Source organism: Ips typographus, linkage group LG15 (genome assembly GCF_016097725.1).
Source record: "Ips typographus isolate SLU linkage group LG15, UJ_Ityp_2.0, whole genome shotgun sequence".
NCBI lineage: Eukaryota > Metazoa > Arthropoda > Insecta > Coleoptera > Curculionidae > Ips > Ips typographus.
Window position 1 is genome coordinate 8,190,546 of NC_138436.1, and position 24,969 is coordinate 8,215,514.

The 24,969-nt window shown below is 38.9% G+C and overlaps 1 protein-coding gene across 4 annotated transcripts; it reads right to left on the minus strand.

Moving 5' to 3' along the window:
- Positions 1 to 907: 907 nt before the first annotated feature.
- Positions 908 to 15,814, minus strand: Pisd (phosphatidylserine decarboxylase). Of its 4 annotated transcripts, none has more exons than XM_081992914.1 (8): positions 15,696 to 15,814; positions 15,578 to 15,642; positions 14,771 to 14,874; positions 10,147 to 10,332; positions 6,374 to 6,612; positions 3,811 to 3,977; positions 1,419 to 1,588; positions 908 to 1,329 (listed from the first exon to the last, which is right to left on the minus strand). In XM_081992914.1, the coding sequence occupies exons 2-8, from the start codon at positions 15,601 to 15,603 to the stop codon at positions 1,037 to 1,039; spliced, it is 1,185 nt and encodes a 394-aa protein (XP_081849040.1). In that variant the 5' UTR covers positions 15,604 to 15,642; positions 15,696 to 15,814; the 3' UTR covers positions 908 to 1,036. The 4 variants fall into 4 exon arrangements, with proteins under 4 accessions (XP_081849040.1, XP_081849041.1, XP_081849039.1 ...); XM_081992915.1 differs by having other exon boundaries at positions 15,691 to 15,783; XM_081992913.1 differs by having other exon boundaries at positions 15,578 to 15,736.
- Between the last annotated feature and the right edge of the window lie 9,155 nt (positions 15,815 to 24,969).

Below are 24,969 nucleotides of genomic sequence, written 5' to 3' on the forward strand. Positions count from 1 at the left end.
TGTTTGACAGGATCTTAACTTTCTTTCGTTTTCTTAAAAACTTTTTTCAAAAATTCCTAAATAACTGAGATACCGGCCCTGGAAGGTTTTGACTGCTGTCAAACTTTGACAGATCATAACTCGGTTACTATAACAGTTAGGCGGGTTGTTTAAACGTCAAAATGTTTGACAGAACCTTAACTTTCTTTTGTTTTCTTTGAAATTTTTTGAAAAATTCCCAAATAACCGAGATACCGGCCCTGGAAGGTTTTGACTGCTGTCAAACTTTGACAGATCATAACTCGGTTATTATGACAGTTAGGCGAGTCGTTTAAACGTCAAAATGTTTGACAGGATCTTAACTTTCTTTTGTTTTCTTTGAAATTTTTTGAAAAATTCCCAAATAACCGAGATACCGGCCCTGGAAGGTTTTGACTGCTGTCAAACTTTGACAGATCATAACTCGGTTACTATAACAGTTAGGCGGGTTGTTTAAACGTCAAAATGTTTGACAGAACCTTAACTTTCTTTTGTTTTCTTTGAAATTTTTTGAAAAATTCCCAAATAACCGAGATACCGGCCCTGGAAGGTTTTGACTGCTGTCAAACTTTGACAGCCCCTAACTCGGCTACTGTGACAGTTACGCGGGTCGTTTAAACGTCAAAATGTTTGACAGAACCTTAACTTTCTTTTGTTTTCTTAGAAATTTTTTGAAAAATTCCCAAATAACTGAGATACCGGCCCTGGAAGGTTTTGACTGCTGTCAAACTTTGACAGCCCCTAACTCGGTTACTATGACAGTTAGGCGAGTCGTTTAAACGTCAAAATGTTTGACAGGATCTTAACTTTCTTTTGTTTTCTTTGAAATGACAATTGGCGAATGCGCGAATTTGTCAATTTAAATTTTGCAAAAAAAAAAAAAATCAAATTCTTGACAACTTTTTTATTTTTCTTCGTTTAATTTATTTACAAAATTTACTAACTTAAATTACGTAAAAAAATTATCACATTCGTTCCGTTAATACTCCCGGACAGTTTGGCGTGCGCGCGCGCGCGCTTAGCGTCCCGCTTGGATCTGACGCATTTCGCCGCGTTTCGCGCCTTTGCCGCGCACCATCCCCAACCGCTCACCCATCAGGACGCGTTGCCCATGCGCCACGCCAAACTCAAAGTCGATGGGCGCCTCGAAAATCAGCACGATCGTGCTGCCCATCCGGAATTCGCCCACCAAATCGCCCTTGGCCAGTTTGTGGGCGTTGCCCAGGCACGCCTCCTTGAATTTCCCTCGCTTCCGATTGGTCTGCAGCGACCTGTCAAAGTAGACGCGAATCGAACCCACGTTGGTGGCGCCTAAAATACGTTTGACACAAGTTTGACAGAGTTTTTCGTTTTTGACAGCTGTCACAGAGTTTTTGACAGCTGTCAGAAGAATGACGTACCGACGGCGCTGTAGGAGAAAAAGCCGTGTTGCCACGCGCCCAAATACACGGCCCGCTCGTTTAACACGAACAGGCCGGGCAGCCATTTTGCGATGCGCGGATTCACCGACAGCAATTCGCCGGGAAAGTGACGTCGATGCGTCGGCGTCCAATCGGCCGGCGAATGAAACCTAACCACACAAAAAATCAGCTCAAGTCACTCAAACGTCAAATTTTTGACAGCTCAAATACGTCAAAGTCACTGAAACGTCAAATTTTGACAGTGAAATACGTCAACCTCACTGAAACGTCAAAATTTGACAGTAAAAATCATCAATGTCAAATTTTGACAGTAAAATACGTCAACGTCACCCAAACGTCTAAATTTGACAGTGAAATACGTCAACGTCACTCAAACGTCAAATTTTGACAGTAAACTACGTCAACGTCGCTCAAATGTCTAAATTTGACAGTAAAATACATCGTCGTCACTGAAACGTCAAAATTTGACAGTAAAATACATCAACGTCACTGAAACGTCAAAATTTGACAGTAAAAATCATCAACGTCAATTTTTGACAGTAAAATACGTCAACGTCACTGAAACGTCAAATTTTGACAGTAAAATACGTCAACGTCACCCAAACGTCTAAATTTGACAGTGAAATACGTCAACGTCACTCAAACGTCAAATTTTGACAGTAAACTACGTCAACGTCGCTCAAATGTCTAAATTTGACAGTAAAATACATCGTCGTCACTGAAACGTCAAAATTTGACAGTAAAAATCATCAACGTCAATTTTTGACAGTAAAATACGTCAACGTCACTGAAACGTCAAATTTTGACAGTAAACTACGTCAACGTCGCTCAAATGGCTAAATTTGACAGTAAAATACATCAATGTCACTCAAACGTCAAATTTTGACAGTAAAATACATCAACGTCACTGAAACGTCAAAATTTGACAGTAAAAATCATCAATGTCAAATTTTGACAGTAAAATACGTCAACGTCACTGAAACGTCAAATTTTGACAGTAAACTACGTCAACGTCGCTCAAATGGCTAAATTTGACAGTAAAATACATCGTCGTCACTGAAACGTCAAATTTTGACAGTAAAATACATCAACGTCACTGAAACGTCTAAATTTGACAGTAAAAATCATCAATGTCAAATTTTGACAGTAAAATACATCAACGTCACTGAAACGTCTAAATTTGACAGTAAACTACGTCAACGTCGCTCAAATGTCTAAATTTGACAGTAAAATACATCGTCGTCACTGAAACGTCAAATTTTGACAGTAAAATACATCAACGTCACTGAAACGTCTAAATTTGACAGTAAAAATCATCAATGTCAAATTTTGACAGTAAAATACATCAACGTCACTGAAACGTCTAAATTTGACAGTAAACTACGTCAACGTCGCTCAAATGGCTAAATTTGACAGTAAAATACGTCAACGTCACTCAAACGTCAAATTTTGACAGTAAACTACGTCAACGTCGCTCAAATGTCTAAATTTGACAGTAAAATACATCGTCGTCACTGAAACGTCAAAATTTGACAGTAAAAATCATCAACGTCAATTTTTGACAGTAAAATACGTCAACGTCACTGAAACGTCAAATTTTGACAGTAAACTACGTCAACGTCGCTCAAATGGCTAAATTTGACAGTAAAATACATCAATGTCACTCAAACGTCAAATTTTGACAGTAAAATACATCAACGTCACTGAAACGTCAAAATTTGACAGTAAAAATCATCAATGTCAAATTTTGACAGTAAAATACGTCAACGTCACTGAAACGTCAAATTTTGACAGTAAACTACGTCAACGTCGCTCAAATGGCTAAATTTGACAGTAAAATACATCGTCGTCACTGAAACGTCAAATTTTGACAGTAAAATACATCAACGTCACTGAAACGTCTAAATTTGACAGTAAAAATCATCAATGTCAAATTTTGACAGTAAAATACATCAACGTCACTGAAACGTCTAAATTTGACAGTAAACTACGTCAACGTCGCTCAAATGTCTAAATTTGACAGTAAAATACATCGTCGTCACTGAAACGTCAAATTTTGACAGTAAAATACATCAACGTCACTGAAACGTCTAAATTTGACAGTAAAAATCATCAATGTCAAATTTTGACAGTAAAATACATCAACGTCACTGAAACGTCTAAATTTGACAGTAAACTACGTCAACGTCGCTCAAATGGCTAAATTTGACAGTAAAATACATCAATGTCACTGAAACGTCAAATTTTGACAGTAAAATACATCAACGTCACTGAAACGTCAACTTTTGACAGTAAAAATCATCAATGTCAAATTTTGACAGTAAAATACGTCAACGTCACTGAAACGTCAAATTTTGACAGTAAATCTTACCGATGATAGTCGCCGGGAGCTAAATAGATGACGCACTGGTAGAGGGTGTGGCCCTCTAGCGGATTGTGCAGCAAATGCGCGTGCGACGATTGGTCGGTGGCAATATGGCGGCCATTTGCAATGTTCTCGCCCAGAAAGTCTTGCACGTAATACGTCACGCCCTTGACCTGCGCGCAGAAACCGTCCAGAGTATCAGAAAACCATTCTGAGCGACCGGAGAAAGAGCTCAGAAAGGTTTTCAAAACAGTCAACCGTACAGAGCTGAAGAAAAACCTTCTGAACCCTACCCAACCGATTGATCTGTGGAAACCAACTCAGAAAACCTTCTGAGCTGTCTACAGCTTCTAAAAAACCTTCTGAGCAGTGAAAACAACCAAAAAAGTATTCTGAACTGTAGAAACACTGAAAAAACCTTCTGACTTATATAAACTAACTCAGAAAACCTTCTGAACCGTCTACAGCTTCTAAAAAACCTTCTGAGCAATAAAAATAACTAAAAAATATTCTGAGCTGTAGAAAGAACTCAAAAAACCTTCTGACCTCTATAAACCAACTCAGAAAACGTTCTGAACTGTCTACAGCTTCTAAAAAAACTTCTGAGCAGTGGAAATCACTAAAAAGTATTCTGAGCTGTAAAAACCAACTCAGATAACCTCCTGAAGTGTCTAAAGCTTCCAAAAAGCTTTCTGAGCAGTAAAAATTACTAAAAAGTATTCCGAACTGTAGAAAGTACTTAAAAGACCTTCTGACTTGTATAAACCGACTCAGAAAACATTCTGAACTGTCTACAGCCTTCTGAGCAGTAGAAATCACTAAAAAGCATTCTGAGCGGTAAAAAGCACTCAAAAAACCTTCTGACCTCTATAAACCAACTCAGAAAACCTTCTGAACTGTCTAAAGCTTCTAAAAAGCTTTCTGAGCAGTGAAAATTATTAAAAAGTATTCTGAACTGCAGAAGCACTGAAAAAACCTTCTGACTTATATAAACTAACTCAGAAAACCTTCTGAACTGTCTTCAGCTTCTAAAAATACTTCTGAGCAATGAAAATAACTAAAAAGTATTCTGAGCTGTAGAAAGTACTCAAAAGACCTTCTGATCTGTATAAACCAACTCAGAAAACCTTCTAAACTGTCTAAAGCTTCTAAAAAGACTTCTGAGCAATAAAAATAACTAAAAAGTATTCTGAGCAGTAAAAAGCACTCAAAAGACCTCCTGACAGTATAAACTACCTCAGAAAACCTTCTGAACTGTTTACAGCCCTCTGAGCAGTGAAAATCACTAAAAAGTATCCTGAACTGTAGAAAGTACTCAAAAGACCTTCTGATCTGTATAAACCAACTCAGAAAACCTTCTAAACTGTCTAAAGCTTCTAAAAAGCGTTCTGAGCAATAAAAATAACTAAAAAGTATTCTGAACTGTAGAAAGTACTTAAAAGACCTTCTGACCTGTATAAACCGACTCAGAAAACATTCTGAACTGTCTACAGCCTTCTGAGCAGTAGAAATCACTAAAAATCATTCTGAGCTGTAAAAACACTCAAAGGACCTTCTGAGCTGTAAAAACCAACTCAGAAAACCTTCTAAACTGTCTAAAGCTTCTAAAAAGCGTTCTGAGCAATAAAAATAACTAAAAAGTATTCTGAACTGTAGAAAGTACTTAAAAGACCTTCTGACCTGTATAAACCGACTCAGAAAACATTCTGAACTGTCTACAGCCTTCTGAGCAGTAGAAATCACTAAAAAGCATTCTGAGCTGTAAAAAGCACTCAAAAGACCTTCTGAGCTGTAAAAACCAACTCAGAAAACCTTCTAAACTGTCTAAAGCTTCTAAAAAGCGTTCTGAGCAATAAAAATAAATAAAAAGTATTCTGAACTGTAGAAAGTACTTAAAAGACCTTCTGACCTGTATAAACCGACTCAGAAAACATTCTGAACTGTCTACAGCCTTCTGAGCAGTAGAAATCACTAAAAAGCATTCTGAGCTGTAAAAAGCACTCAAAAGACCTTCTGAGCTGTAAAAACCAACTCAGAAAACCTTCTAAACTGTCTATAGCTTCTAAAAAGACTTCTGAGCAATAAAAAGTATTCTGAACTGTAGAAAGTACTTAAAAGACATTCTGACCTGTATAAACCGACTCAGAAAACATTCTGAACTGTCTACAGCCTTCTGAGCAGTAGAAATCACTAAAAATCATTCTGAGCTGTAAAAAGCACTCAAAAGACCTTCTGAGCTGTAAAAACCAACTCAGAAAACCTTCTAAACTATCTATAACTTATAAAAAGACTTCTGAGCAGTGGAAATCACTAATAAGCATTCTGAGCTGTAAAAAGCACTCAAAAGACCTTCTGAGCTGTAAAAACCAACTCAGAAAACCTTCTAAACTGTCTATAGCTTCTAAAAAGACTTCTGAGCAGTGAAAATAACTAAAAAAGTCTTCTGAGCTGCAATACGAATTTAGAAAAACTTTTAAACTGTCTAAATAGTTGCAATGGTCTTCTGAGTGCGTTTTTTCGGGCTCAGAAGACCGTTTGAACGCTTCTGAGCTAGTTAACCGAACCTAACCTGTTCCACGCGGCCATTGTCGACAGTTCCGACGCTCAGAACGGTGCCGTCGCACGGCGCCACCAGGCAACTGTCACGGTCGACGACGCGAGCGCCCTCTCGTAGCCGGCGGGCAAAGAACTCGGCCAAACTCGGGTATCGGGTGAGATCGGCATGTTCCGCCTCGGCCAAATTGACGCCGAACGTTTTTGCGTACGTTTCGTACACGATCGGTCGCGCACACTCCGGCAACGTCTTATCTGTCGATTGTCAAAATTATTATGACAGATGACAGAGAATGTCAATTGTTTTGGGACGATTTAGATTCTATGACAGACTTTGACAGCTCGTAACTCGGTTATTTTGACAGGTATCGCGTTGATTTTTTTGACAGATTGTAGCCCAGAGTGTCGTCTACAAACTGTCACGTGACAGGTTTTTACGACAAATGTCAATTAACCGAGTTATTGGAGGAAAACAAGCGAGTTGCGCTGGAAGGTCACGATTTGGATTCTAGTCACTTTGACAGCTCGTAACTCGGTTATTTTGACAGGTATCAAGTTGATTTTTTTGACAGATTGTAGCCCACAATGTCCTTTACAAACTGTCACGTAACGTGTTTTTACGACAAATGTCAACTAACCGAGTTATTGACAGTTAAAAAGTGATTTGACAGTTGTCACTTTGACAAGTTTGTAAGTCGGTTATTTTGACAGTTACTGGTTGGACAATTTGAAGAACTATAATTTGATGAAAACTGGACCGACGTAACTGTCAAATTTGACAGAATATGCGAGCTGTCAAACTGGACCATTTGAGTTGAAAGTATGGAATTGACAGTTGCTTCTTCTAATGTCAATAACTCGGTTACTTTGACAGGTATCGAGTTGATTTTTTTGACAGATTGTAGCCCAGAGTGTCATCTACAAACTGTCACGTGACAGGTTTTTACGACAAATGTCAATTAACCGAGTTATTGAAGGAAAACAAGCGAGTTGCGCTGGAAGGTCACGATTTGTTTTCTAGTCACTTTGACAGCGTGTAACTCGGTTATTTTGACAGGTATCGCGTTGATTTTTTTGACAGATTGTAGCCCACAGTGTCGTCTACAAACTGTCACGTGACAGGTTTTTACGTCAAACGTCAATTAACCGAGTTATTGGAGGAAAACAAGCGAGTTGCGCTGGAAGGTCACAATTTGGATTCTAGTCACTTTGACAGCTCGTAACTCGGTTATTTTGACAGGTATCAAGTTGATTTTTTTGACAGATTGTAGCCTGGAGTGTCATCTACAAACTGTCACGTGACAGGTTTTTACGTCAAACGTCAACTAACCGAGTTATTGGAGGAAAACAAGCGAGTTGCACTGGAAGGTCACGATTTGGATTCTAGTCACTTTGACAGCCCCTAACTCGGTTATTTTTACAGGTATCGAGTTGATTTTTTTGACAGATTGTAGCTCAGAGTGTCATCTACAAACTGTCACGTGACGTGTTTTTACGTCAAATGTCAACTAACCGAGTTATTGAAGGAAAACAAGCGAGTTGCACTGGAAGGTCACGATTTGGATTCTAGTCACTTTGACAGTCGCTAACTCGGTTACTTTGACAGGTATCGAGTTGATTTTTTTGACAGATTGTAGCCCAGAGTATCATCTACAAACTGTCACGTGACGTGTTTTTACGTCAAATGTCAACTAACCGAGTTATTGACAGTTAAAAAGTGATTTGACAGTTGTCACTTTGACAAGTTTGTAAGTCGGTTATTTTGACAGTTACTGGTTGGACAATTTGAAGAACTATAATTTGATGAAAACTGGACCGACGTAACTGTCAAATTTGACAGAATATGCGAGCTGTCAAACTGGACCATTTGAGTTGAAAGTATGGAATTGACAGTTGCTTCTTCTAATGTCAATAACTCGGTTACTTTGGCAGGTATCGAGTTGATTTTTTTACCAAAATGTAGCCCAGAGTGTCATCTACAAACTGTCACGTGACAGGTTTTTACGACAAATGTCAACTAACCGAGTTATTGGAGGAAAACAAGCGAGTTGCGCTGGAAGGTCACGATTTGTTTTCTAGTCACTTTGACAGCTTGTAACTCGGTTATTTTGACAGGTATCGAGTTGATTTTTTTGACAGATTGTAGCCCAGAGTGTCATCCACAAACTGTCACGTGACAGGTTTTTACGACAAATGTCAACTAACCGAGTTATTGGAGGAAAACAAGCGAGTTGCGCTGGAAGGTCACGATTTGTTTTCTAGTCACTTTGACAGCTTGTAACTCGGTTATTTTGACAGGTATCGAGTTGATTTTTTTGACAGATTGTAGCCCAGAGTGTCATCTACAAAATGTCACGTGACGTGTTTTTACGACAAATGTCAATTAACCGAGTTATTGACAGTTAAAAAGTGATTTGACAGTTGTCACTTTGACAAGTTTGTAAGTCGGTTATTTTGACAGTTACTGGTTGGACAATTTGAAGAAATATAATTTGATGAAAACTGGACCGACGTAACTGTCAAATTTGACAGAATATGCGAGCTGTCAAACTGGACCATTTGAATTGAAAGTATGGAATTGACAGTTGCTTCTTCTAATGTCAATAACTCGGTTACTTTGACAGGTATCGAGTTGATTTTTTTGACAGATTGTAGCCCAGAGTGTCATCTACAAACTGTCACGTGACAGGTTTTTACGACAAATGTTAATTAACCGAGTTATTGGAGGAAAACAAGCGAGTTGCGCTGGAAGGTCACGATTTGGATTCTAGTCACTTTGACAGCTCGTAACTCGGTTATTTTGACAGGTATCAAGTTGATTTTTTTGACAGATTGTAGCCCAGAGTGTCATCTACAAACTGTCACGTGACGTGTTTTTACGTCAAATGTCAACTAACCGAGTTATTGGACGAAAACAAGCGAGTTGCGCTGGAAGGTCACAATTTGGATTCTAGTCACTTTGACAGCCCCTAACTCGGTTATTTTGACAGGTATCGAGTTGATTTTTTTGACAGATTGTAGCCTGGAGTGTCATCTACAAACTGTCACGTGACAGGTTTTTACGACAAATGTCAATTAACCGAGTTATTGGACGAAAACAAGCGAGTTGCATTCGGAGGTCACGATTTGGATTCTAGTCACTTTGACAGCCGCTAACTCGGTTACTTTGACAGGTATCGAGTTGATTTTTTTGACAGATTGTAGCCCAGAGTGTCATCCACAAACTGTCACGTGACAGGTTTTTACGACAAATGTCAATTAACCGAGTTATTGGAGGAAAACAAGCGAGTTGCGCTGGAAGGTCACGATTTGGATTCTAGTCACTTTGACAGCTCGTAACTCGGTTATTTTGACAGGTATCGCGTTGATTTTTTTGACAGATTGTAGCCCACAGTGTCATCTACAAACTGTCACGTGACGTGTTTTTACGACAAATGTCAATTAACCGAGTTATTGAAGGAAAACAAGCGAGTTGCGCTGGAAGGTCACAATTTGGATTCTAGTCACTTTGACAGCTCGTAACTCGGTTACTTTGACAGGTATCAAGTTGATTTTTTTGACAGATTGTAGCCTGGAGTGTCATCTACAAACTGTCACGTGACAGGTTTTTACGACAAATGTCAATTAACCGAGTTATTGGACGAAAACAAGCGAGTTGCATTCGGAGGTCACGATTTGTATTCTAGTCACTTTGACAGCTCGTAACTCGGTTATTTTGACAGGTATCGAGTTGATTTTTTTGACAGATTGTAACCTTGACATTAGACAGTAATTTGACAGGTGACTTACCGGCCAAATAGCCCCAGAAACGGCTCAAACTGCGCAGCGGCAGGCAACAGTACACGCTGATCTCCCACCGATTGGCCAGCGCGCCTTCCGCCATTTTGCGCCGATAGGAGCGCCACTGCATCACGGCAATCAAACAAATGCCCAACGGTACGAATCCCTTGACAATTCCCTGCCATTGTTGCCAAACTGAAAAAATTGTCCGGATTTAGTGGATTTTCCGCCCAAAACGGCGCAAGCAAACCTTCCAGAAGAAAAACGAACTGAATGTAGAAGAAATCTTGACCGAAATCGGATTTGGCGTCCATTTTGCGTGCACTGGCATCGAACTGAAGCGAAATCGCGGTTTCGACGAGTTTTTATTGCGATTAGGAGGTTCGCGACCTCTCAATTAAGCTTTCGATGCTGATAACCTCAAATTTACATCCGAAACTTGTTTTTGTACGGGGAAAACCGACCGTGACGCCATTTTGTCTCAAAATGTCGCGGGACACCAAATTGAACCAATCTGTAAGTTTTTTTGAGAAAAAAAACCTAAAAAATTTGACAAGAAAAGGAGGTAGGTGAATTTGGTGTGCGGATTCGGAATCAGCGACCCCAAATTAGTCGAAAACGAGGTGCAACTTCGGGGGTCTAAGTGAAAAACTAAGAAAGTTACCAGCTGCGCGAGCAGCTGAGCCCGGAAACCCAACTTCTTTATTTCTAAAGCTAGAAACGTCATCTCAAATTCATTCTATGCTAATTTTTACCAGAAAATACACTGGTAAAGTCGGTTTTTTGATATCACCTAAACTAACTGAGTTACGACCAAAATTGCTTGATTTTAAGTAAAAAATTGTAAAAAATGGGACAAAAAAAGGAAGTAGGTGAATTTTGTGCGCGGATTCGAAATCAGCGACCCCAAATTAGTCGAAAACGAGGTGTAACTTCGGGGGTCTAAGTGAAAAACTAAGAAAGTTACCAGCTGCGCGAGCAGCTGAGCCCGGAAACCCAACTTCTTTATTTCTAAAGCTAGAAACGTCATCTCAAATTCATTCTATGCTACTTTTTACCAGAAAATACACTAGTAAAGTTAGTTTTTTGATATCACCTAAACTAACTGAGTTACGACCAAAATTGCTTGATTTTAGGTAAAAAATTGTAAAAAATTAGACAGGAGAAGGAGGTAGGTGAATTTGGTGTGCGGATTCGGAATCAGCGACCCCAAATTAGTCGAAAACGAGGTGTAACTTCGGGGGTCTAAGTGAAAAACTCAGAAAGTTATCAGCTGCGCGAGCAGCTGGGCCCGGAAACCCAACTTCGTTATTTCTAAAGCTAGAAACGTCATCTCAAATTCATTCTATGCTAATTTTTACCAGAAAATACACTGGTAAAGTCGGTTTTTTGATATCACCTAAACTAACTGAGTTACGACCAAAATTGCTTGATTTTAAGTAAAAAATTGTAAAAAATGGGACAAAAAAAGGAAGTAGGTGAATTTTGTGCGCGGATTCGAAATCAGCGACCCCAAATTAGTCGAAAACGAGGTGTAACTTCGGGGGTCTAAGTGAAAAACTAAGAAAGTTATCAGCTGCGCGAGCAGCTGAGCCCGGAAACCCAACTTCTTTATTTCTAAAGCTAGAAACGTCATCTCAAATTCATTCTATGCTACTTTTTACCAGAAAATACACTAGTAAAGTTAGTTTTTTGATATCACCTAAACTAACTGAGTTACGACCAAAATTGCTTGATTTTAGGTAAAAAATTGTAAAAAATTAGACAGGAGAAGGAGGTAGGTGAATTTGGTGTGCGGATTCGGAATCAGCGACCCCAAATTAGTCGAAAACGAGGTGTAACTTCGGGGGTCTAAGTGAAAAACTCAGAAAGTTATCAGCTGCGCGAGCAGCTGGGCCCGGAAACCCAACTTCGTTATTTCTAAAGCTAGAAACGTCATCTCAAATTCATTCTATGCTAATTTTTACCAGAAAATACACTGGTAAAGTCGGTTTTTTGATATCACCTAAACTAACTGAGTTACGACCAAAATTGCTTGATTTTAAGTAAAAAATTGTAAAAAATGGGACAAAAAAAGGAAGTAGGTGAATTTTGTGCGCGGATTCGAAATCAGCGACCCCAAATTAGTCGAAAACGAGGTGTAACTTCGGGGGTCTAAGTGAAAAACTAAGAAAGTTATCAGCTGCGCGAGCAGCTGAGCCCGGAAACCCAACTTCTTTATTTCTAAAGCTAGAAACGTCATCTCAAATTCATTCTATGCTACTTTTTACCAGAAAATACACTAGTAAAGTTAGTTTTTTGATATCACCTAAACTAACTGAGTTACGACCAAAATTGCTTGATTTTAGGTAAAAAATTGTAAAAAATTAGACAGGAGAAGGAGGTAGGTGAATTTGGTGTGCGGATTCGGAATCAGCGACCCCAAATTAGTCGAAAACGAGGTGCAACTTCGGGGGTCTAAGTGAAAAACTAAGAAAGTTACCAGCTGCGCAAGCAGCTGGGCCCGGAAACCCAACTTCCTTATTTCTAAAGCTAGAAACGTCATCTCAAATTCATTCTATGCTAATTTTTACCAGAAAATACACTGGTAAAGTCGGTTTTTTGATATCACCTAAACTAACTGAGTTACGACCAAAATTGCTATATTTTAAGTAAAAAATCGTAAAAAATTAGACAAGAGAAGGAAGTAGGTGAATTTGGTGTGCGGATTCGGAATCAGCGACCCCAAATTAGTCGAAAACGAGGTGCAACTTCATGGGTCTAAGTGAAAAACTAAGAAAGTTACCAGCTGCGCAAGCAGCTGGGCCCGGAAACCCAACTTCTTTATTTCTAAAGCTAGAAACGTCATCTCAAATTCATTCTATGCTAATTTTTACCAGAAAATACACTGGTAAAGTCGGTTTTTTGATATCACCTAAACTAACTGAGTTACGACCAAAATTGCTATATTTTAAGTAAAAAATCGTAAAAAATTAGACAAGAGAAGGAAGTAGGTGAATTTGGTGTGCGGATTCGGAATCAGCGACCCCAAATTAGTCGAAAACGAGGTGCAACTTCGGGGGTCTAAGTGAAAAACTAAGAAAGTTATCAGCTGCGCGAGCAGCTGGGCCCGGAAACCCAACTTCGTTACTTCTAAACCTAGAAACTTCATCTCAAATTCATTCTATGCTAATTTTTACCAGAAAATACACTAGTAAAGTCGGTTTTTTGATATCACCTAAACTAACTGAGTTACAGCCAAAATTGGCTGATTTTAGGTAAAAAATTGTAAAAAATTAGACAGGAGAAGGAGGTAGGTGAATTTGGTGTGCGGATTCGGAATCAGCGACCCCAAATTAGTCGAAAACGAGGTGCAACTTCGGGGGTCTAAGTGAAAAACTAAGAAAGTTATCAGCTGCGCGAGCAGCTGAGCCCGGAAACCCAACTTCTTTATTTCTAAAGCTAGAAACGTCATCTCAAATTCATTCTATGCTAATTTTTACCAGAAAATACACTAGTAAAGTCGGTTTTTTGATATCACCTAAACTAACTGAGTTACAGCCAAAAATTGGCTAATTTTAGGTAAAAAATTGTAAAAAATTAGACAGGAGAAGGAGGTAGGTGAATTTGGTGTGCGGATTCGGAATCAGCGACCCCAAATTAGTCGAAAACGAGGTGCAACTTCGGGGGTCTAAGTGAAAAACTAAGAAAGTTATCAGCTGCGCGAGCAGCTGAGCCCGGAAACCCAACTTCTTTATTTCTAAAGCTAGAAACGTCAACTCAAATTCATTCTATGCTAATTTTTACCAGAAAATACACTAGTAAAGTCGGTTTTTTGATATCACCTAAACTAACTGAGTTACGACCAAAATTGCTTGATTTTAAGTAAAAAATTGAAAAAAATGGGACAAAAAAGGGAAGTAGGTGAATTTTGTGCGCGGATTCGAAATCAGCGACCCCAAATTAGTCGAAAACGAGGTGCAACTTCGGGGGTCTAAGTGAAAAACTAAGAAAGTTATCAGCTGCGCGAGCAGCTGAGCCCGGAAACCCAACTTCTTTATTTCTAAAGCTAGAAACGTCATCTCAAATTCATTCTATGCTAATTTTTACCAGAAAATACACTAGTAAAGTCGGTTTTTTGATATCACCTAAACTAACTGAGTTACGACCAAAATTGCTTGATTTTAAGTAAAAAATTGAAAAAAATGGGACAAAAAAGGGAAGTAGGTGAATTTTGTGCGCGGATTCGAAATCAGCGACCCCAAATTAGTCGAAAACGAGGTGCAACTTCGGGGGTCTAAGTGAAAAACTAAGAAAGTTATCAGCTGCGCGAGCAGCTGAGCCCGGAAACCCAACTTCTTTATTTCTAAAGCTAGAAACGTCATCTCAAATTCATTCTATGCTAATTTTTACCAGAAAATACACTGGTGAAGTCGGTTTTTTGATATCACCTAAACTAACTGAGTTACGGCCAAAATTCCTATATTTTAAGTAAAAAATCGTAAAAAATGGGTACAGTAAACACGGCCACCGTTGACTCAAAAAAAAAACTGTGACGCCATTTTGTCTCTTGCGCGCGCAACTGTCAAAATGTTGACAAGTGACAGCAAATTGAACCACCCTGTATATGTTATGTTATTTATATATCACTTACCGGTTTCTTGTTTTTTCGTTGCGTACGATCTGTGTGGGGTGGCCTTGATGATGACCTTCTGATCTCGAAACGTTGATAACCAAGGCTCGTGTCTCCACCAGCGTCTGGAAATCAAAATGTGACGTCATTGATTGACCTTTTTCTCTCTCATATCAACCATTATGGGCAGTGTTGCCAAATTGACGATTCTTTCGAGTTGCCAGAGGCCTCTGGAGGCCATTTTGAGTTGCCAGAAGCCTCTGAATTGGTTTAAGACTGTTTTAAACCTGCCAGAGGCCTCTGGCAGCCATTTTTAGTTGCCAGAAGCCTCTGAAACCTTCTTAAGCTCCTCAAGACTGTTTTTAATGTGCCAGAGGCCTCTGGCAGCCATTTTTAGTTGCCAGAAGCCCCTGGAGGCCATTTTCAATTGCCAGAAGCCTCGGGAGGCCATTTCGAGTTGCCAGATGCCTCTGGAGGCCATCTTGAGTTGCCAGAGGCCTCTGAATTAGTTTAAGACTGTTTTAAACCTGCCAGATGCTTCTAGAAGCCATCTTAAGTTGCCAGAAGCCTCTGGACTCTTCAGAGACTGTTTTAAACCTGCCAGAAGCCTCGGGAGGCCATTTTGAATTGCCAGAAGCCTCTAGTCAGCTAATTTTAGTGTATTTTAGAGTACGCTTAGGTTAGTGACCTTAAATCACTGTAAAACAGCCGGAAAAGGGGCAATTTCAGTGGTTTGGGGACAGGAAAATGCCTTCCAAACAGCCACAGTCGATGGGTTATCAAGCTTGGCCAAAAAAAGTGTAATTTGACAGGAAAACGGGTACTTACGGTATGCAACAGCGTCTGGTAAACATTTTTCAGGGTTTCACCGTGAATTTCAGCCCTGGAACACCCTAAAATGACCCATTTAAGCTTGATTACCCTTAAAACAACCACCTAACCTCACTAAAAAATGTTGTCCAAGCTAGAAAGAGACGGCAACACTCTAATCACTTGTCATCTGTCAGTAACGTCAGCGCGGGCTGTCATCCGTCAAACGGGTGCGTCATTTACGGAAGTATAACCTCAAATTCAAAGAAAACAACAATAAAAATAGGAAATTTAGTTTATTTTAGAGTAAATCCTCCTCGAATCGTATGGATTCACCCACAAAATGGATGGATGGAAACACCCCACTTCCTAAAGGTAAATCGGACAGGCTGTGTAGTTGCCAGAGGCCTCTAGAAGCCATTTTAACTTTGCCAGAAGCCTCTGGACTCTTCTGAGACTGTTTAAAGGCTGCCAGATGCCTCTGGAGGCCATCTTGAGTTGCCAGAGGCCTCTGAATTAGTTAAGGACTGTTTTAAACCTGCCAGAGGCCTCTGCAGGCCATCTTTAGTTGCCAAAAGCCTCGGAAACCTTCTTAAGCTCGTCAAGACTATTTTTAATGCGCCAGAGGCCTCTGGCAGCCATTTTTAGTTGCCAGAAGCCTCTGGACTCTTCTTAGACTGTTTTATAGTTGGCAGGGCATAGTAGCCCTAGATTTCCTAAAAAATATCTGTATTTAGCTGTATTAGTTGACTCTTAGAGGCTTCTGGCAACTCAAGATGGCCTTCAGAGGCTTCTGGCAACTAAAAATGGCCTCCAGAGGCTTCTGGCAACTCAAAATGGCCTCCAGAGGCATCTGGCAACTCAAAATGGCCTCCAGAGGCTTCTGGCAATTGAATAAATTTGGTTTCTTTCTGAATTATTTTTTTTTTTTTCAAAATTGTATGATTTTCTTGACAATTGGCGAATGCGCCTTGTCAGGAAATTTTGTTTCTTTTTGAAATCTTTTAATTTTTTTGGCAAAATTGTATGATTTTCTTGACAATTGGCTATTGCGCATTGTCAAGAATTTTTATTTTTTTTTTATTTTTTTTTTTGGCAAAATTGTAAGGTTTTCTTGACAATTGTCGATTGCGCCTTGTCAAGAAATGTTGTTTCTTTTTGAAATCTTTTAATTTTTTTTGACAAAATTGTATGATTTTCTTGACAATTGGCGATTGCGTCTTGTGAAGAAATTTTTTTTTTAATTTTTTTTTTTGTAAATTTGTATTATTTTCTTGACAATTTGCGAATGCGCCTTGTCAAGAAAATCTTTAATTTTTGGAAAGCCCGAAATCCGCTCTATCTTTTGTTTTCTATGACATTTTGACGTCACTTGTCAAATAAGGTAGTAATTTAGAGTCAAAGCAACGAGTGTCAAAAACTGTCATTTTTTGGTTAAATAAATTTGACGCCCTCTAGCGGCCAAACGGTATGACCAATCAACTCATGCGGGGATACTTTTGGAAAGCTTGAAATCTGTTCTATCTTTTGTTTTCTATGACATTTTGACGTAACTTGTCAAATAAGGGAGTAATTTAGAGTCAAAGCAACGAGTGTCAAAAACTGTCATTTTTTTGGTTAAATAAATTTGACGCCCTCTAGCGGCCAAACGGTATGACCAATCAACTCATGGGGGGATATCTTTGGAAAGCTTGAAATCTTCTCTATCTTTTGTTTTCTATGACATTTTGCCGTAACTTGTCAAATAAGGGAGTAATTTAGAGTCAAAGCAACGAATGTCAAACAGTAAGATTTTCTTGACAATTGGCGAATGCGACTTTCGGGTTTACCGCGCGTAGCGCCATCTGTTCGCTATCGCTCAAAGTTGCTACTTACTGCAGGTAAGTGGTTGTCGCCATCTGTCGACTAGCGACAGTATTACGCGTAACCAAATTACAGTGTTCTGTTTTTCATAAAGTACCATTCACCATAAAAATTTCAGAGGGGGCACCACTTAACCTCAAATAACTCGTTTATTTGCAACACTGTGTATACACTTTTTTACGTCTATGAATAGCCAATGAAATAAGCTTTCCATTGACGTATAAAACTTGACAGGTTGCTTATACAGTTTGGCCGCTAGGGGGCGTCAAAGTTACTCCCTACCAACTTTTTTCTCAAACAAGTTCAGTGTACCAATTCACTTAACCTCAAATAACTCTTTTCCTAGAAACTTTTTTTTTAGACTTTTATACCTCAATGGATAGCTAAAAGAGTGGGCTTTCCATTGACGTATAAAACTTGACAGGTTGCCCATACCGTTTGGCCGCTAGGGGGCGTCAAAGTTACTCCCTACCAACTTTTTTCTCAAATAAGTTCAGTGTACCCATTCACTTAACCTCAAATAACTCTTTTCTTAGAAACCTTTTTTTTAGAGTATTATACCTCAATGGATAGCTAAAAGAGTGGGCTTTCCAATGACGTATAAAACATGACAGGTTCCTTAGAAAGTTTGACCGCTAGAGGGCGTCAAAGTTACTCCCTACCAACTATTCTCTCAAATAAGTTCAGTGTACCAATTCACTTAACCTCAAATAACTCTTTTCCTAGAAACTTTTTTTTTAGACTTTTATACCTCAATGGATAGCTAAAAGAGTGGGCTTTCCATTGACATATAAAACTTGACAGGTTGCTCATACAGTTTGACCGCTAGGGGGCGTTAAAGTTACTCCCTACCAACTTTTCTCTCAAATAACTTTCAGTGTACCAATTCTCTTAACCTCAAATAACTCCTTTCCTTCAAACTTTTTTTGTAGAGTTTTATACCTCAATGGATAGCTAAAAGAGTGGGCTTTCCATTGACGTATAAAACTTGACAGGTTGCCCATACCGTTTGGCCGCTAGGGGGCGTCAAAGTTACTCCCTACCAACTTTTTTCTCAAATAAGTTCAGTGTACCAATTCACTTAACCTCAAATAACTCCTTTCCTAGAAACTTTTTTTTTAGACTTTTATACCTCAATGGATAGCTAAAAGAGTGGGCTTTCCATTGACGTATAAAACTTGACAGGTTGCCCATACCGTTTGGCCGCTAGGGGGCGTCAAAGTTACTCCCTACCAACTTTTTTCTCAAATAAGTTCAGTGTACCCATTCACTTAACCTCAAATAACTCCTTTCCTAGAAACTTTTTTTTTAGACTTTTATACCTCAATGGATAGCTAAAAGAGTGGGCTTTCCATTGACGTATAAAACTTGACAGGTTGCCCATACAGTTTGGCCGCTAGGGGGCGTCAAAGTTACTCCCCACCAACTTTTTTTCTCAAACAAGTTCAGTGTACCAATTCACTTAACCTCAAATAACTCTTTTCCTAGAAACTTTTTTTTTAGACTTTTATACCTCAATGGATAGCTAAAAGAGTGGGCTTTCCATTGACGTATAAAACTTGACAGGTTGCCCATACCGTTTGGCCGCTAGGGGGCGTCAAAGTTACTCCCTACCAACTTTTTTCTCAAATAAGTTCAGTGTACCCATTCACTTAACCTCAAATAACTCTTTTCTTAGAAACTTTTTTTTTGAGTTTTATACGTCAATGGATAGCTAAAAGAGTGGGCTTTCCATTGACGTATAAAACTTGACAGGTTCCTTAGAAAGTTTGACCGCTAGAGGGCGTCAAACTTACTCCCCACCAACTTTTTTGTCAAATAAGTTCAGTGTACTAATTCACTTAACCTCAAATAACTCCTTTCCTAAAAACTTTTTTTCTAGACTTTTATACATCAATGGATAGCTAAAAGAGTGGGCTTTCCATTGACGTACAAAAAATGACAGGTTGCTTATACGGTTTGGCCGCTAGAGGGCGTCAAAGTTGTCAACTCACTTTTTCCGGTATAATCACTCCACTTTGTCCTTTTAAATTGGGAAAAACCTTCTTTTATGGAAAAATAAGGGCGGAAAAGGGACTGGGGGAAAAAAGGGGGTGGAAAGAAGGGATAAATAATTAATTTTAGGGTGACGGCCATCTTGGAATCATTGATCACGTGCTTCAAGGGAAATTAAAAAAAAGCCAGAATAATTGAAAAAAAGGGCTGAAAAGGGCGATATTCCGGTAAATGCAAGCAAAATGATTAATAACCGTGAAAAAGGGCTGAAAAGGGCAAACATCATTAACAAGATTGCTGCTACTTGATTTTCAAGTTGTCCAGCGTTGCCAAATTGACTCGCGAGGACGTGGCAACGTTGCCAATCACGTGTGGACTTGTTAAGGGACAGAAAGTAGCCAAAGGGCAACCCAGAAGCCGGACAATGTATTCGGAAAGTAATAAATTATCGTTTTCTTGGGGTTTTGCAATGAATTATCTAACCCCATTGTTGGATTTTAATGGGTCGGGTTGCACATGGCCCTTTTTTCCTCTTAAAATCGAGAATTTATTAGATTCTGTCACTCCGGGGATGGAAGGGTTTCTTGGAGCCCTTTCTTGGGCAGCTGCGATTCGACCGCGCCCCCTCGAAACGTCCCGAAACTTTGTGTTTTAGGTTTGCGCCTGAATTACTCCCTTATTTGACAAGTGACAGTGAAATGTCATAGAAAACAAAAGATAGAGCAGATTGTAAGCTTTCCAAAAATATCCCCCCATTGGTTGATTGCTTATACCGTTTGGCCGCTAGAGGGCGTCAAAGTTACTCACTACCAAAAAATTACAGTTTTTTACACTCGTTGCTTTGACTCTAAATTACTCCCTTATTTGACAAGTGACAGTAAAATGTCATAGAAAACAAAAGATAGAGCAGATTCTAAGCTTTCCAAAAATATCCCCCCATTGGTTGATTGGTTATACCGTTTGGCCGCTAGAGGGCGTTAAAGTTACTCACTACCAAAAAATTACAGTTTTTTACACTCGTTCTTTTGACTCTAAATTACTCCCTTATTTGACAAGTGACAGTGAAATGTCATGGAAAACAAAAGATAGAGCAGATTTCAAGCTTTCCAAAAGTATCCCCGCATGAGTTAATTGGTCATACGGTTTGGCCGCTAGAGGTCGTCAAAGTTCCATCACCATAAAATGACATATTTTTTGACACTCCTTCCTTTGACTGTAAATTACTCGCTTATTTGACAAGTTACGTCAAAATGTCATAGAAAACAAAAGATAGAGCAGATTTTAAGCTTTCCAAAAATATCCCCCCATGAGTTGATTGGTTACGCCATTCGGCCGCTAGAGGGCGTCAAAGTTCCTTCACTATAAAATCAAAATAGTGCGGTTAAGGGTCAGTTTCCCTGAAACTTTTTTAGGGTTGTTTAATGTGGTTTTAAAGCTAATTTGACAGACTATCGACTGGTGAAAACCCCGTCTCTGTAACTGTCAAACTAACCGAGTTACGGTATGTCAAAAAGTGACAGATTTAAATGCATTTTTTGTTCTTGTATTTTGACAGGTTTTTGCTTATTTTCCCTAGTTTCCCTGAAACTTTTTCAGGGTTGTTTGATATGGTTTTAAAGCTAATTTGACAGGCTATCGACTGGTGAAAACCCCGTCCCTCTAACTGTCAAACTAACCGAGTTAGGGTCTGTCAAAAAGTGACAGATTTAAATGCATTTTTTGTTCCTGTATTTTGACAGGTTTTTGCTTGTTTTCCCCAGTTTCCCTGAAACTTTTTCAGGGTTGTTTAATGTGGTTTTAAAGCTAATTTGACAGGCTATCGACTGGTGAAAACCCCGTCCCTCTAACTGTCAAACTAACCGAGTTAGGGTCTGTCAAAAAGTGACAGGTTTAAATGGATTTTTTTTTCTTGTATTTTGACAGGTTTTTGCTTATTTTCCCCATTTTCCCTGAAACTTTTTTAGGGTTGTTTAATGTGGTTTTAAAGCTAATTTGACAGGCTATCGACTGGTGAAAACCCCGTCCCTCTAACTGTCAAACTAACCAAGTTACGGTCTGTCAAAAGTGACAGGTTTAAATGCATTTTTTGTTCCTGTATTTTGACAGGTTTTTCCTTGTTTTCCCCAGTTTCCCTGAAACTTTTCCAGGGTTGTTTAATATGTTTTTAAAGCTAATTTGACGGGTTATCCACTAGTGAAAACCCCGTCCCTGTAACTGTCAAAATAACCGAGTTACGGTATGTCAAAAAGTGACAGGTTTAAATGCATTTTTTGTTATTGTATTTTGACAGGTTTTTCCTTGTTTTCCCCAGTTTCCCTGAAACTTTCTTAGGGTTGTTTAATGTGGTTTTAAAGCTAATTTGACAGGCTATCGACTGGTGAAAACCCCGTCCCTCTAACTGTCAAACTAACCGAGGTACGGTATGTCAAAAAGTGACAGGTTGAAATGCATTTTTTGTTCTTGTATTTTGACAGGTTTTTGCTTGTTTTCCCCAGTTTCCCTGAAACTTTCTTAGGGTTGTTTAATGTGGTTTTAAAGCTAATTTGACAGGCTATCGACCGGTGAAAACCCCGTCCCTCTAACTGTCAAACTGACCGAGTTACGGTCTGTCAAAAAGTGACAGGTTTAAATGCATTTTTTGTTCTTGTATTTTGACAGGTTTTTGCTTGTTTTCCCCAGTTTCCCTGAAACTTTTTCAGGGTTGTTTCATATGGTTTTAAAGCTAATTTGACAGGCTATCGACTGGTGAAAACCCCGTCTCTGTAACTGTCAAAATAACCGAGCTACGGTATGTCAAAAAGTTCAAAAAAAAAAAATTTTCAAAAACGTTTAGAAATGTTCCAGAAGGTCTAAAAATGTTGAAAAAAATCTAAACGTCTTGTGAAATGTCTAGAAATGTTGCAGAAGGTCTAAAAATGTTGCAGAAGGCTTAGAAATTTTGAAAAACGTTTAGAAATGTTCCAGAAGATCTAAAAATGTTGGAAAACGTGTAAAAATGTTCCAGAAGGACTAAAAATGTTGCAGAAGGCTTAGAAACTTTGAAAAACGTTTAGAAATGTTCCAGAAGATCTAAAAATGTTGGAAAACGTGTAAAAATGTTCCAGAAGGACTAAAAATGTTGCAGAAGGCTTAGAAATTTTGAAAAACGTTTAGAAATGTTCCAGAAGATCTAAAAATGTTGGAAAACGTGTAAAAATGTTTCAGAAGGCATAGAAATGTTGAAAAATGTTTAGAAATGTTGCAGAAGTTCTAAAAATGTTGAAAAACGTTTAGAAATGTTCCAGAAGGTCTAAAAATGTTGAAAAACGTTTAGAAATGTTCCAGAAGATCTAAAAATGTTGAAAAAAATCTAAACGTCTAATCTGAAACGTCACACTTGTTTTGACTTTAAATTATTCCCACCCATATTTTTTTTGACACTCGTTGCTTTGACCCTAATTTACTCCCTTAGTTGACAAGTGACGTCAAAATGTCATAGAAAACAAAAGATAGAGCAGATTTCAAGCTTTCCAAAAATATCCCCCCACGAGTTGATTGGTCATACCGTTTGGCCGCTAGAGGGCGTCAAAACTATTTAACCAAAAAAATGACAGTTTTTTGACACTCGTTGCTTTGACCGTAAATTACTCTCTTATTTGACAAGTTACGTCAAAATGTCATAGAAAACAAAAGATAGAGCAGATTGCAAGCTTTCCAAAAATATCCCCCCACGAGTAGATTGGTCACGCCGTTTGGCCGCTAGAGGGCGTCAAAGTTCCATCACCCTAAACTCGTTGAAATTTGTATTTTTTGTCCTGGATTTCTCCCTTTAAGGGTGGGAAGGGTGAAAGTGTGGAGTTACAACCCCAAAATGTGTGAATAAAGCAAAATTGTGCATGGCCGATGGTCTCGAAGGGCTTTCGGACATTCGGGCCCCTCCCTTTAAGGGTGCACAAATTACAGGCAACCCTCAATGCTTTTCCAGCCCTTAAAACAAAAAAAAAATGTTTTTCCCCGCTAAATTATTTATTTATTTCGATCATCCCCGAGCCCTTATTAAGGGCCCTTTTTACTGGCAAAGTTCGGAAAGCTTTCGCATCCTAATATGAAAACTTAATGTAAAAGTTTCACTCCAAAACACTCTCCCACAAAGTGTCTTAATTTCGGTTTGGTTTTGAACATTTTTTTTTGGGAATTACGCCATAACAAAGCCAATGACAGTGCGAGTAATTTGGTGAAAACCCCACTCGAATCGGAGGAGGCGTTTCCGAGTTGTGAGTGAAAGAGTGAAAATGGCTAGCAAAATGGGGCCCCGGCACACCAAAAAAAAAAAATTGAGTCGTAACTCGTTTTAGACTAATTCGACGATGGGGATTTCAAAAAAAGTGAAATTTAGTTGGATTATTTTGTCGTTTGGCCGCTAGAGGGCGTTAAAGTTCCTTCACTACTAACTCGTTGGTTTTACCCTAATTTACTCACTTATTTGACAAGTTAGGGCAAAATGACATGGAAAACAAAAGATAGAGCAGATTTCAAGCTTTCCAAAAATATCCCCCCATGAGTTGATTGATTATACCGTTTGGCCGCTAGAGGGCGTCAAATTTCCTTAACCATAAAATGACAGTTTTTTGACACTCGTTGCTTTGACCCTAAATTACTCTGTTATTTGACAACTGACGTAAAAATGTCATAGAAAACAAATGAAAGAGCAGATTTCAAGCTTTCCAAAAGTACCCCCCCATGAGTTGATTGATCATACCGTTTGGCCGTTAGAGGGCGTCAAAGTTCCTTCATCACAAACTTGTTGACACTCGTTGCTTTGACACTAATTTCTTTCGTTATTTGACAAGTGACGTCAAAATGTCATAGAAAACAAAAGATAGAGCAGATTTCAAGCTTTCCAAAAGTACCCCCCTATGAGTTGATTGGTTATACCGTTTGGCCGCTAGAGGGCGTCAAAGTTATTTAACCAAAAAATGACAGTTTTTGACACTCGTTGCTTTGACTCTAAATTACTACATTATTTGACAAGTGACGTCAAAATGTCATAGAAAACAAAAGATAGACCGGATTTCGGGCTTTCCAAAAGTATCCCCCCATGAGTTGATTGATTATACCGTTTGGCCGCTAGAGGGCGTTAAAATTCCTTCACTAAAAAATTACAGTTTTTGACACTTCTTCCTTTGACTGTAAATTACTCGCTTATTTGACAAGTTACGTCAAAATGTCATAAAAAACAAAAGATAGAGCAGATTTCAAGCTTTCCAAAAATATCCCCACACGAGTTGATTAGTCATACGGTTTGGCCGCTAGAGGGCGTCAAAGTTCCTCTCCCACAAAATGACATATTTTTTGACACTCCTTCCTTTGATTGTAAATTACTCGCTTATCTGACAAGTTACGTCAAAATGGCATAGAAAACAAAAGATAGAGCAGATTTCAAGCTTTCCAAAAATATCCCCACACGAGTTGATTAGTCATACGGTTTGGCCGCTAGAGGGCGTCAAAGTTCCTCTCCCACAAAATGACATATTCTTTGACACTCCTTCCTTTGATTGTAAATTACTCGCTTA

Coding starts and splice junctions, on each gene's coding strand:
- Pisd (XM_081992914.1), bottom strand. CDS start 15,603: ATGTTTACCAGACGCTGTTGCATACC. Junction 3,978..6,373: donor ACAATGGCCGCGTGGAACAG/GTTAGGTTCGGT, acceptor TTCTGCGCGCAG/GTCAAGGGCGTGACGTATTA. Junction 1,589..3,810: donor GCTCCCGGCGACTATCATCG/GTAAGATTTACT, acceptor TTGTGTGGTTAG/GTTTCATTCGCCGGCCGATT.